General features: G+C 33.2%; 1 protein-coding gene across 4 annotated transcripts; it reads right to left on the bottom strand.

The window, feature by feature from the left end:
- Positions 1 to 3,527: 3,527 nt before the first annotated feature.
- Positions 3,528 to 7,869, bottom strand: LOC112743538 (uncharacterized). 4 transcript variants are annotated; one of them, XR_003172016.3, is made up of 8 exons: positions 7,568 to 7,869; positions 7,378 to 7,433; positions 5,966 to 6,109; positions 5,234 to 5,307; positions 5,037 to 5,091; positions 4,899 to 4,961; positions 4,483 to 4,545; positions 3,528 to 3,879 (listed from the first exon to the last, which is right to left on the bottom strand). XR_003172016.3 is itself a non-coding variant. In XM_025792785.3 (8 exons), the coding sequence occupies exons 1-8, from the start codon at positions 7,614 to 7,616 to the stop codon at positions 3,801 to 3,803; spliced, it is 669 nt and encodes a 222-aa protein (XP_025648570.1). In that variant the 5' UTR covers positions 7,617 to 7,866; the 3' UTR covers positions 3,528 to 3,800. The 4 variants fall into 4 exon arrangements, 3 of the variants coding, with proteins under 3 accessions (XP_025648570.1, XP_025648571.1, XP_025648573.1); XM_025792785.3 differs by having other exon boundaries at positions 4,483 to 4,631; positions 7,568 to 7,866; XM_025792786.3 differs by having other exon boundaries at positions 4,504 to 4,631; positions 7,568 to 7,866.
- Between the last annotated feature and the right edge of the window lie 6,840 nt (positions 7,870 to 14,709).

Genomic DNA, 14,709 nt, shown 5'->3' with positions numbered 1-14,709 from the left:
AACATCCAACAAGTATCATCCACGGTACTCAAATCCTACATCAATCAAAACAAACTATTAAATACTTACCAATTAGTTATGTGAAGGGAGGTTTTGAGGCTGGAGCAGGGGACGTCTACTGCGTTCGGCGGTGCAGAGTTGGGAGGCTTCAACAGAGCTGCCAAAACCGACATGCAGCAGCAGCAGCGCGCCCTTGGTGAGAAGGAGAAACACCTTGTTCCTCGCACCTGGGTGGAACGACGTTGCCGTGGCCGAGATTAGGGAAGCTCCGATTAACGCGCCAAGAAGCACGTCGATGAGATGGGAGCGTTGGGCGTTCTGGAGCGGTCTATGGAGGTCGACTGTTGCCCGCACGTGGTGGACAGAGGCGCGGCGTCCGATGAAGGGGAGGAGAAGTTTACCCGATGATCCTGGTACTCTGGCACGGCCGTGGATGGTTTTCAAATTCTGCTACGGTGAAACGGTGAAAGGAGAGGAGAAGGTTTGATGAGGGTTTGATTAGGGTGAATTTTGTTTATTTGGGTGAATTTTTGGATGTTGTTGAAGTGAGGTGGACTTCGGGGTCTCGGCCTAAGAGGAGTTGGCAAATTTTTGGCTTGACCCCCTCTTGGTTTCCTAGCATTATTGATAAATAAAAGGTTCCAATTAAAATGTTTCAATTTCTAAGGCACAAACAAATACATGGAGAGCTATATTACTAGACATTTGCAAATGAAATTAATGCTGACATGATCTTTCCTATAACATTATTTCTACTTTATGACGATTATTGACAAGCAAAGACAAAAAGAAAATAAATTAGGGTTTCGCTATTCTAAACTAATTAGTGAATGAGTTATCTATAGATAGTTGTGGTATTAGTGAAAACTTTTTTGGCACATTAGCAGCAAGGACCACACAGCGGCAGCAGAGATGACCAACCGGTAGGGTTGTATTAGGGTTTATTTTAAATAAATTGTAAAAAAATAATAGGGAGAGGGAATATGACAACCTATCTGAAAAAGAAGAAGAAGGCATCTCTAGCGACACAGGGAACAACAGTATCAGCAGTGGTAGGAGCAAGAAAAACGACAACGACAGTGTGATCAACACGACGAAAGGAGCACTAATCAAGTCCATGCAGTCTTTAATTTGGATGCTGTTGATGGTGGCTAATGGAAGGGTTATTGTATATATATCATGCTCTTTTTTAACCGTACATTAAAAACAAAAAAAGTATAATCCATATTTTATTATAAATATATCATGCTCTTTTTTATCCTTTTTCAGAAATTTATCTATTAGTAATTTTACATGCACTCCATGATTAGTAAAAATCTTGAATTCGGAATGCAATTTAGCAAGGTTCTGAGAATCGGACCGGTCAATAAACCGGTAGAAGTACTGGTTCAACGGTTTAATGGTTAACCGTGGTTAAACCGTGGTTGAACCGGTTTAATTAAATATTAAAATAAATATATTAAATTTTTTAACTTAGTGATCACTATCTCATTATTCCATCTTCAAAATAAAAAATTCCTAAATAATTTTACTCAGCAACAACTCAATAACAAATAAATTAATTCAGAATCAGCACAAATACCAGAAGTCAGAACAATAGTACTCCAAAAATCAGAACAATAACACAAAAATAACTCACAACATTATATGTAATCAACAATAATAGTCCAAAAGTCAGAACAAATACCAACAATCCAGCTCTCTTCACAACAACAATGAACAAGCATATAACCCAGAAAAAAACGATTCGCGATAAACATATCCAGAAAAACAGCAATCAACTCCCAGAAATCAAACTGAAGAAGCACTGGAGGAGCTTACCGTTGACGACGTCGAAGAAGCAAGCAACGAAAAACAGAGAGGCAACGATGGACAGAGAAACCCTAATCCCCAAATCAATTTGGTCACTCAACAGTGATCGAGGCGATCGTTCACCGCCGTTTATTGGATTTTTTTCCGCGACTGAGCGCCATCAATTCGAACCTTTCGTCTCGCCTGTAACCTAGTTTAGTTCGATCAATACCCTTTCTTCTTCACTGTCCAGTCGCCATCTCCAGTCCGCCACACTCCCAGAAGGCCAACACCGTCCTGTTCTGCAGAAGCCACCAGCGTCCAGTTCTTCTCTAGACTCCGCCGTCCTTTCTGTTCCGTCGTGATCGTCTCCCTCATCTCCGACGGTGCATGCGCTTCCTCTCCCAGAGATTGAAGCTGCGAGTTCCTTTGTCCCCCACTACGTGAGCTCTATCGTCGTCTTCTGCCTCTCGCCGCCTTCTCCTTCAGCGCGACTTTGGTGTGTGTTAGCAAGGATTTGGCTTTAGGGTTGGATTTTGGTGAGAGAGAGAGAGAGAAGGGAAAGAGGGTGGGGGGTGTCTGTCTCTGCCCGTTTGGGCTTTCTTTTCAGTTTCCCCAATTATTATTAATCAAAACGGTGCAGTTTTGATTAGAAATAGCTAACCGGCACTCCAAAAAATCGAACTGGTTCACCCGGTTCACCGGTTAACCACCGGTTTGACCGGTTTTTTGACCGGTTTTTTGCATATCGGTTTTTGGCATCAACCGGACCAGTAAAAGAGCCGGTTTCCGGTTAACCCGGTCGAACCGGCCGGTCCGGTCCGGTTCTCAGAACACTGCAATTTAGTCCATTAAAATTCACTTTCATTTTACTTGATTTAGTAACTAAGAATAAAGTATCATTTTTTGTCCTTCAAGATTTTTGTCCTATTTAAGTCCCAAACATTTCAAAATCGTCTCAATGTCGTCCTATCGTCAACTTTGTTAATAGATCACTAATGACAGGATAACATTGAGACGATTTTGAAATGTTAGGTACTTAAATATGATGATTTAAATATTAGGGACAACTCTGAAACTTACCCCAAACATTGAGGACAGAAACAATACTTTACTCGTATACAACTATCTTATTTAACTTAACATTTATAATTTCATATATATATATATATATATATATATATATATATATATATATATATATATATATATATATATATATATAGGTTTGATTTGGTAAAACTTTTTGAAGAACTACTTTTACTTGTAACTTTTAAAAGATAAAATTTTTTAAAAATCATCTAAGTAGAGCTTTTGAAGGAAGACTTATGCTTATTAAAATTAAAAAATCTAATATAATCTCATACATTTATTAATATCCAAATTTAATTTTTATATTAATATTTATTATAGTATTTTTAAATTTTAAAAACTATTTTACCAAACACACTTGTTACTTGTACTTATTAAAAGCTAGTTTTAATTTAATTTATCAAACATAGATATTATAATTGTTAAAACACTATCTTTTAAAAGCTAATTTTTATAAACTAATTAAAAAAAAATTACCAAAACAAATCTTATTATATCTAAAATTACTTATTTATTTCAGCAATAATCAATGCATACAAAATAAGAAACATTTAGGTGTTCAAACTTCATTCCCCATCTATAGGATATAAAATTTCAAAATAGCTGAATCTGAAAATAAAAAGGTAGTATAATCAACGTTGAAGTCACCAGGAAGAGGTAGTCGTATAAATTGGGGGATTCTAACATTTGATAATCTATTCATCCTTGATTTGTCATCATTATACAATAATATCAATAATGATAATAACAAGCTTGAATTTGTCATATTTTCATCACAACTTACATACAAAAATACAATCTTGTACTCTTGCATAGCCTTCCAGGTCGTCTTGTCAAATTGTCCAAACATTTAAGCAAGACTTAGTTGGATGCTGAACTTTTAAGTCTTTAACAATGTTATATATATGCCTTGAAACCTATTGCAACTCATACGATGGAAAACTGAAACCTGATCTCCCATCATTTGTGGATTTCAATTCAAGCTTCTGGAAAGGGCTGCAAAGAGTTCATGAATTTTTATATCACACTTTCATTTGTTGTAAGAGAATTAGGGTGCGTTTGTTTTAGCCATTTCTAACAAAAAACCAGCGTTTTGACAGAAAAAGAAAATAACTTTTTTACATGTTTGTATCAATTTTATTAAATAAAGAAGGATGTCATTGGTTTGCGTTTTTATTTTCTGTTATCATTTTCAATATTTTCTATTTTCAGGATTTTATTTAGGAAAAAAATAAAAACAATAAAATTTTATTTTCTGCTTTTACCTTCTATTTTCTCTTTTTTCTTAACAAAATCCAGAAAAAAAAAAACACTGAAAATGGAACCATAAATAAAAACGTGAACTAAATACACCGTAAAATTTCCAAGAAAAAAAAGTTTTCAGGATTTTTAGTTTATGATTAAGATCAATTTTTTTTTCAGCATTTTTTTAACTATATACAAAATTAACTTATAAAATCACTTTTTGAAACCAGAACCAAACATACCCTTAATTTACAGAAATAAGGAAGAATTCACATGTTTAACATAAACAAATAGAAGGATTAATATTTAATAAGAGCAGTGAAGGGCAAGCAGAACTGAGGCCACAAAATATACCAATAGGAAAAGGAAGAGAACCTGCTGTTGGGATCATAATAAAACCCGCTTATAGATCCATCACTGCAAGAGAAACAAACATAGTAAAAGCCAGCTATAGTTAACCCGCAGTCGGTTCCAACATTCACAAAATACTGCTCCTTCCATCTCTGCGACAAAAACCTCAATTAATGAATTTCGCAGAGGATTCATTGCAAAAACAAGTAGAGTTTTCCAAATTTTCATTTTAAAAATGCTATATGCATGCAAAAAATCAACCACTATGTATTTGTGTACAAATACATGTGTTTAATTCATTTTCAATGTTTATTTTGTATTTCAATATGTATTTATACAGGTGGCTAATTTAGAGGCTGATTTTTTGTATATACATAGCATGGTTGTTTCATTTTACACACAGCTAAAAATCAAGTTACCATGAATATGTAAGGATAGTTGCTTAGGTCCAAAGACTTGCCACCATCAACCTCTACTTGGCCCTGAAAAGATTGAAGGTCATTGATAACCAAACATATGCATATTATAGAAAACCATAGCAAATTATAGGTCATTACCATGAGGGGTGAAAATGATTGAAACTTAGTCCAGTGCCTTATATCATCTTCTGGTCTGGGAAAGTAGAAAAGGGGAAGAACAAACAAGCAAGCAAAAAAGCAAAAATTTGTCAATATAAATAGAGGTGTGTGGCATCATTTGTGTTATTCAAATTAGACTCATAGCTAAATTTAAAAGTTATTCCCTAATAACATACGTTGCTTCCCATTTGCCAGTGAAGAACGTATAATTTTTGGTATCCACAATCTCCCCTTCCCAGAATGTTACAACCTGATATGAGCCATTAAGACAACGTCAATACCAGAGCAATTTTTCTCTTTTGATAGCTGAATACACAACCAGGGCATATAAGGAAATATCTCACTAAAAGTGAATTTGGTTACAGAAACCTTAAGGTATATGATGGATGATTAGTAAGTGATAAAAGCAGACAGAAAACTAATGTCATTGCTCCAATATAAAATGAGACAAATGAAGCTTATTCAAGAAATCAACAAAAATTAAGACGACTGCCAGTAGGGGCGGAGGCTCTGACAGGAAAGGGAGTGTCATCCCCTCCCTTCTCTCTCTTTCTGAAATTTCAAGTTTTCTCACAATTTTTTAATTGCTCAATTATGTCCCCCCCCCTTTCTCTCTCTTCAAAATCTAAAAAATACTGTGTTTTGATTTTGGTGATTGACACTATGTTCTGATTTCATCTTTCGAACAAACATAATAATATCATGTCTTTGACTTGATTTTTGGATACAAGAACAGCAAGTATATGATAACAATTATTGCAGACTGAAGTCATAAATTAATAGATTATAAGTTTTGGCATAATAGTGATTAACATGATAAATAGCTCAAACTAAAGACGATGAATAGCATTTTCTTGATTTCTTATCCATTTTCACATTTTAGGAAGAACAAGGAATAAGCTGCATACTGGTGTGTCGGCCATAGGAACATTAAGAGCTTCCATGGTGCCACATAGATAGCCATGCTCAAGATCACATCCTTGTATACGAACATTTACTCTCCATGCTTCATCCTTTTGTAGGCTAGAAACGTTCTGTGTCCCAGAAAAGGCCTGTGAAACATAAACACTTGGAGTCAATACTGGGATTTCAAACTCATCTAGCGCGATATACCGGCTGAAATATGTGAAGTCTAATTCAAAGGTTTAGCTTAAGTTATTTTATCTAGGATACCACTGCTATACACTATCCAAGAACCACAAATAAGACTAACTAATAGGAAAATCTTCATCTTCTAGCCCCTATTCATTTGTACAAAATATAAATAGAGATGAAATGATGAATGGAAACAAACTTTCTAATTTCTGACAGATATAATCAGGGCATCTCATACATATTCTTTTGTCCAAGGACCTGCTTTGCAGCTCTTCCCATTTTTGTATTATATTGATATTTCATTCCCTAGAATTATTCATTTGTTCTAACAAGAAAAAACAAGTGAACTACGAACTGATTTATGGGCAAGAAATCATCTTACTGATTTGCTTTCTTCCTTCATCTAAGGAACCACCCAACATCCATGTGTTCTAAGAGTGTTATCCTCAACGATTTCCCCTTTGGGGAGACAGATTTTTTAGACTATGACCAGGTTTTCTTTATTAATATTCTTTAAGCAATATGGATCAGCAGTAAATACGGATTGATTTTCCAATAATATACTTAATCTCTCACAACGGTAGAAGAAAATAAAATAAAATTGAACATCATTTTAGAAGAAAAGAGAAATGAACATTTTATAGACAAGTACTGTACCATTTGTGTTTTCTCACTAGTTCCCTAGCAAGGTTTGAGAACTAATAACTCAACCAGATTGCGCCACAATCACAACTTAGAAATAAGGACACATATAGGCAACATACGTACATACATAAATACCTATCCTCAAATAGCATCTCCAATATCTATTTGGAAAGTAGAAAGTATGAACAAAATGAAAAACCGTGGCGAATCAATCAGACATATTTCCACCATGAATTGGAAATGTAACAAAAGCTTTAAAACACTAAATAAATACTCCCTCTTCTTCATTTATATCTGTCACTTTGGAATTTTGATACATTTATAATTCAATTATCTGTAAATAAATTATATCTAAATGCATTAAGTTTTGAATGTACTGAAATTTCAAAGTTACATATTAAGCCGCTTAAGTGTTTTCTATCTTCATTATCGAAAATTAAAAAAAAAAAAAGTGTGTTCTATCTCCACAACCCCCATTTTTTCAAAGGCTCAAACAAATGAAGCATCGAAGCCGAACATAAATCACAAAAAAACAAATTAATTAAAAAAAAAAAAAAACCGAAAAAGAAAGGAAACATACCTGGCCAATGCCTAGAAGTGTACAAGCTTGGAATGAAGTATGGCCAGAATTAGCGCCTAATCAAACAATCAAATTAAAAGGACGAACTATCAATTTTGGACAGTAATCTGCGAAAACTAACACATTCATAAATCGCAATTTGCGAAGCGAAAAAGAAAAAGAAGAAATAGGGTGAAGAAAAGTGGATTACCTGAAACCTGCGAAGGCGCGGAACTTTCAACCAATACTCTGACAGGCATCTCTCTAGTGCGTCAATGAATTTGTTGGAAGGTTTTAATTAGAAAAATGCAGAAATTGATTAATCTGGAGAGTGGAGGAGAGTTTTACGATCAAACACTGCTTAATTCTTCTCAATTCTCACTTCTTACTGTTAACTGTTTTAAGAAGGGCATTGAAATTACCGTGCAGCCCACAAGTCTTTTCCTTCCCCTTTTGGGTCAGGATCCCACTCCTATCTCCTAGCCCAACTTCAATTTTATTCATCTACAGACCTCCTTTTTATTTACCGAGTTATCTATTTAAAGATATATATTAAATCTATAAATTAAAACTTTTTTATTAAACATATAAAAAAATTAAGTTATCAATATATTTGTTTTATATTAGTTAAATTAAAATATTTAAATTTTTTATTAATATTAAATTTATCATATATCTTTAAAATATACGTTAATTAAATCTTCTATTTATATTAGAATAAATACTCAATTTATTTTTAAGGAATAATAGATTTTTATTCTCAAAAAGTCTTCAAAAATTATTTCTGTATAAATTGAACCTTACGTCATCTTAAAAGGGAATTAATTTACTTTAGAATATATTTTTGAGGACCAAATTGTCTTATAATAAAATTTAGGGTAAAATATATTTTTGAGTAAACATCCAATTCGATTCTTGTTCATTTTTACAAAGGACAAAGCAATTTCTATCTTAAAAAAAGGGACATTTCAAGTCTCAATCTTTTTATTTTGGGACAATACGATTTTTCTGTTAAAAAATTCATTAAATAATAACAAAAATTAGTTTTATGGGGTTTTATTTGTATTTTGTGGGGGTTTTAAATCTCCACAAACTATTAATAAGTTTGTTTTTTTTAAATTCTTTCATCAATGGTGGTAAAGTGAAGAAAAAGTAATTGTAGTACAAATATTTTTTAAAGAAAACAATAACATCGAATAAGAAATGAAAGAAGAGAACTTTAATGTTAATAATATTGGTATTGGTGATGATAACAGTAGAAGAGATAATGATAATGATAAAGTATGGTTACACAATAAAAATAATAGAGGTAGGAGTGATAATAATGAGGACAAAGAAGGTAGTGGTAGTAATTGGTTATATTGTTAAAAAGAATTTTGTAGGGGTTTAAAACCCCCTACAAAATACAAATAAAACCCCACAAAACTAATTTTAATTATTATTTAACAGATTTTTTAATAGAGGGATCGTATTGTCCCAAAATAATAAGATTGAGGGTCGAAGTGTCCCATTTTTTTGGACAAGGGTCGCTTTGTCCTTCATGAAAATAGACAAGAATTGGATTGAGTGTTTACTCTATATTTTTTGTCTTTAAAGTTTGTTAAAAATTCAAAAAATATCTCTAAATTTTATTTTATTTTAATTTTGTGTTAAAAGTTTTCAATTTATATTAAATATACTCCTGGGTCCCGATGACTAATTTTTAAAAAAATTTAGGACTAATTTAGCAACAATTTTATAGAAACAACTTTTAACACAAGCAAATTAGACATAATTGCTATGCATTATTATTGGATTGATAACGGATATATTTAACGCAAATCGAAAACTTTAAGAGGCAAAATTAAAACAAAATAAAATTTTGAGATATTTTTAAATTTTTTTATAAACATCAAAGACAATATACTTTACCCTAAAATTTATTAAGAACTTATTTATCCAACATATATATAAAAAAGGGTAAAGTATATTTTTTGTCCCTAAAGTTTGGCAAAAGTTTCAAAAATACCCCTAAATTTTATTTTGTTTAAATTTTGTCCCAAAAGTTTTCGATTTACATCAAATATACCCTTGACGGCTAAATTTTCAAAAAATCTAAGACCAATCTAACAATAATGCATGAAAATTATGCTTGATTTGCTTGTGTTGAGGGTTGTTCCTATGAAATTGTTGTTGAATTGGTCTTAAATTTTTTGAAAAGTTAGCTGTCAGATGTATATTTGATGCAAATTGAAAACTTATGGGACAAAATTGAAACAAAATAAAACTTAGAGATATTTTTAAAACTTTTGCCAAACTTTAGAGACAAAAAATATACTTTACCCTATAAAAAAACTGATTCAAAGTGACTTAAAAAATAATTTGTCTGATGAGAATAATTCTCAAAGAATTTTAGAAAATAAAAATTTATTGAAAAATAAAATATCCTATATAAAATTTTTAAAGACAAAAATAAATATTTACTCTGATTATTGTTTTTTCAATCCCACTAAGTAACCAACTACACGAGCAGCCAATTTTTTTTTCTTTTGAAGGAACGTGAATTCAAACTATCATAAGAAATATCTAAAATCTAAAAATATATATATATGAAATTTTTTAAACTTCCAAAATTTAAAAAGAAACATCTGAAATATACTAAAAAGAAATATCCAAAGCCTAAGAAAAAAGAAATATCCAAAATCATTTTAAAAATTTTAAAACCTAAAAAATGAAACATCCAAAAAATATTGGAAACAGAACATCCAAAAACTAAGCAAGAAATATCTAAAACTATTAAAAAATATCCAATACTAAAAAAGAAGAAACACCCAAAGCATAAGAAAAAGAAATATCCAAAACTTAGAAAGAAACATTCAAAACTAGTAAAAAGAATTATCCAAAACGAAGAACACAAAGCTTGTTGCATTTGAATGTGGCAGGACACGATGCCTAAGATGCAGGTTGTTGCATTCGAGAACGAAGGACTGCGGCGGTGATCGATAAATCTGCGCTCATGAGGTGAGGATAGTGGTGGTACTTGATGGCGCTACGTTCGTGAGGGAGAGGGCACTGCAGTGGTCGGTGGCGCAGCGAATCGTGTCGCAGGAATCATTGCGTGCGACTAAGGCTGGACGTAGATGGAACATCGCTACCGAGAGACGCCGTGGAGAGGGAGGACACAGGAGAGAGTGGCAAACGTGTGAAGGTGGAGAACGCATGGGCGAGTGGCACCCGCAATGGTGGGGGAGGTCGCGAGGGTGACTCACAAATGCGGGGGAGGAAGGATGATGCAGTGCCGAGTGACAAATGTGGTGGATGGAGAGGACATAGGGGATGAGGGAGGACACAGGGAGGACGCAGGTGGAGGGACAAGAATTATCGATTGAGGTCGCAACTTCAGAGAAGAGTGATTGGAGTGGGTGATTGATGAGCGGATAATTTTTACAATTTTTGGCATTGTTTTTACATAGTTTTTAGTATGATTTAATTACTTTTTATTAGTTTTTATTCAAAAATCATATTTCTGGACTTTACTATGAGTTTGTGTATTTTTCTGGGATTTCAGGTATTTTCTGGGTGAAATTGAGGGACATGAGCAAAAATATGATTCAGAGGCTGAAAAAGGACTGCAGATACTATTGGATTCTGACCCTCCTGCACTCAAAGTGGATTTTATGGAGCTACAAAGACCCAATTGGCGTGCTCTTAATTGCGTTGGAAAGTAGACATCTTGGGCTTTCCAGAAATATATAATAGTTTATACTTTGCTCGAGATTTGATGGCCCAAACTGGCGTCCAAAGCCAGCCTAAAACATCTTGGCATAAAACGCCCAAACTGGCACCATAATTGGAGTTAAACGCCCAAACTGGCACCAAAGCTGGCATTTAACTCTAGGAACAACCTATGCACGTGTAAAGCTCAATGCTCAACCCAAGAACATACCAAGTAGGCCCCGAAAGTGGATTTCTACACTATCTGCACTTAGTTATTCATTTTCTGTAAACCCTAGTTCCTAGTTTAGTATAAAAACTACTTTTAGAGATTTATTTTATATCTTTGATGATCTTTGGACGTTTAGTCCTTAGACCTTTGGCATGGAGGCTGGCCATTCGGCCATGCCTAGACCTTTTTCACTTATGTATTTTTTACGGTGGAGTTTCTACACCCCATAGATTAAGGTGTGGAGCTCTGCTATTCTTCATAAATTAATGCAATTACTACTGTTTTCTATTCAATTCACGCCTACTTCTTCTCCAAGATATACTCTCGTACTTAATTCAATTAAGTCAGAATGAAGGGGTGACCCGTGACAATCACCCAATCTTCGTTACTCGCTTGCCAAGATCGCATGCCTGACAACCACAAAGCGGTCTACATGATGTTCAACGTAGTCATTGGACGACAGCCGGAGTATATTCTCTTGGATATCTAATACATGGACCGAGTCCGTGAGATTAGTATCTTCGTGGTATAGGCTAGAATCATTGGCAGCATTCCTGGGATCCGGAAAGTCTAAACCTTGTCTGTGGTATTCCGAGTAGGATCCGGAAAGGAATGACTGTGACGAGCTTCAAACCTGCGAATGTTGGGCGCAAGTGACAGTGTGCAAAAGGATCAATGGATTCTATTCCAACGCTAGCGGGAACCGACAGATGATTAGCCATGCGGTAGCTGTACCTGGTATTTTTCATCCGAGACGAGAAATCCGACAGTTGATTAGCCGTGCAGAAACCGTAGAGGACCATTTTCACTGAGAGGATCTTACAACTTGCCATGGAAGGAAGTAACGCATGGTTGGAAGGAGGCAATAGGAAAGCAGAGGTTCAGAAGCAACAAAGCATCTCCAGACGCTTCTCTGAAATTCCCACCAATGAATTACATAAGTAACTTTTATTTTATTTTATGTTTTATTTATAATTTAATTATCAAAACCTCATAACCATTTGAATCCGCCTGACTGAGATTTACAAGATGACCATAGCTTGCTTCAAGCCGACGATCTCCGTGGGATCGACCCTTACTCATGTAAGGTTTATTACTTAGACGACCCAGTGCTGGTCAGTTGTGCGGAGATGTAAAAAGTGTGAATCACGATTTCCGTTCACCAAGTTTTTTGCGCTGTTGCCGGGGATTGTTCGAGTTTGGACAACTGACGGTTCATCTTGTTGCTTAGATTGGGTAATTTTATTTTATGTTTAAGCTTTTTATTTTTATTTTCGAAAAAACAAAAAAAATTAGTTTTAGAAAAATTCAAAAAAAAAAGTGTTCTTCAGAATTTTTAAGAATGAATTCTAGAGTTTCATGAGATATGGTGAAACCTGGCTGGCTGTTAAGCCATGTCTAATCTTTTGGACCGAGGTTTCCACCTTCCATTGTAAAAAGGACATGCTTATATGTGTTATGTTAAAGCTTGGCTGGCCACTTGGCCATGTCTAATTCTTTTGGACCGGAGCTTTAGAATCCATTGCATGAGCCTTTGGATTCTCATTCATAATTCTATGCTGAAGCTTGGCTGGCCATTGGCCATGTTTTGGACCGAAACTTTAGACTAACATTACAGGAATCCTGGAATTCTTATTAAAAATTTTGAATTTCTTTATTTTCTTTTTCTAAAATAATTTTTGAAAAAAAATACAAAAAAAATTAATAAATCATAAAAACCAGAAATTTTGTGTTTCTTGTTTAAGTCTAGTGTCAAATTTTAAGTTTGGTGTCAATTGCATGTTTTAATATCTCTTAAATTTTCGAAAATATATTCATTGTGTTCTTGTTTGATCTTCAAGTTGTTCTTGATGATTCTCTGTGTTTAATCTTGTGACTTTCTTGTTTTGTGTCTTTTCTTATTTTTCATATGCATTTTCAAATTCATAGTGTCTAAACATTAAAAATTTTTAAGTTTGGTGTCTTGCATGTGTTTCTTTTCTTAAAAATTTTCAAAAATATGTTCTTGATGTTCATCATTATCTTCAAAATGTTCTTGGTGTTCATCTTGACATTCAAAGTGTTCTTGCATGCATTATTTGTTTTGATCTTAATTCTTTATGTCTTGTGTCATTTTGGTGTTTTTCTCTCTCCTCATTAAAATTTCAAAAATAAAAAATAATATCTTTCCCTTATTTTGCTCTTAAATTTCAAAATTTTGGTTTGATTTAGTCAAAAAATTTTAAAATTTGATTGTTTCTTTTTATTCAAGTCAATATTTCAATTTAAAAATTCTATCTTTTCAAATCTTTTTCAAAAAAAAAATCAAATCTTTTTCATTTCTCTTCTTACTATTTTCGAAAATTTTAAAATTGATTTTCAAAATCTTTTCCTTATTCTTATTTCATATTTTCGAAATTAATTGCTAACATTTAATGTTTTGAGTCAAAAACTTTCAAGTTGTTACTTGCCTATTAAGAAAGGATCAATCTTTAAATTCTAGAATCATATCTTTTAGTTTCTTGTTAGTCAAGTAATCAACTTTAATTTCAAAAATCAAATCTTTTTAATTTCCTTTTCAAATCTTCTTCAAAATGATTTTCAATCATATCTTTTTCAAAATTTAATTTCAAAATCTTTTTCTAACTTCTTATCTTTTCAAAATTGATTTTCAAATCTTTTTCAATTAACTACTTGACTTTTTGTTTGATTTTAAAAGTTTTCTATTTCAATCATATCTTTTTCAAAACCGCCTAACTACTTTTCTCTCTCCAATTTTCGAAAACAACTAACCCCTTTTTCAAAATTCTTTTTTTAACTAATTGTTTTAAATTCTAATTTTATTTTATTTCTTTTAATAAATTCGAATTCTAACTAATAATTAAAATAAAAATAAAAATATTTTTCTTTTCTTTTGAATTAATTTTTGAAAACTCTCTCTCTCTCATCCCTTTCTTTTAACTAATTTATTTACTAACACTTCTCCTCTTCTTAAAAATTCGAACCCTCTCCCTCTCTTTGTGTTCGAATTCTCCTTCTTCTCCCTTCTTTATTCTATTCTTCTATTCTTCTACTCACATAAAGGAATCTCTATACTGTGACATAGAGGATTCCTATTCTTTCCTGTTCTCTTCTTTTTCATATGAGCAGGAACAAGGATAAGAACATTCTTGTTGAAGCTGATCCTGAACCTAAAAGGACTCTGAAGAGGAAGCTAAGAGAAGCTAAAACACAACACTCTGGAGAGGACCTAACAGAAATTTTTGAAAAAGAAGTAGTTATGGCAGCCGAAAATAACAACAATGGTGGAGATGCAAGGAAGATGCTTGGTGACTTTACTGCATCCACTTCTGACTTCTATGGAAGAAGCATCTCAATTCCTACAATTGGAGCAAACAACTTTGAGCTTAAGCCTCAATTAGTTTCTCTAATGCAGCAGAATTGCAAGT

This window comes from Arachis hypogaea, chromosome 14 (assembly GCF_003086295.3).
Source record: "Arachis hypogaea cultivar Tifrunner chromosome 14, arahy.Tifrunner.gnm2.J5K5, whole genome shotgun sequence".
Lineage (NCBI taxonomy): Eukaryota > Viridiplantae > Streptophyta > Magnoliopsida > Fabales > Fabaceae > Arachis > Arachis hypogaea.
The sequence above is the reverse complement of the archived record's forward strand: the minus strand, read 5'-3'. Positions and strand labels throughout refer to the sequence as shown.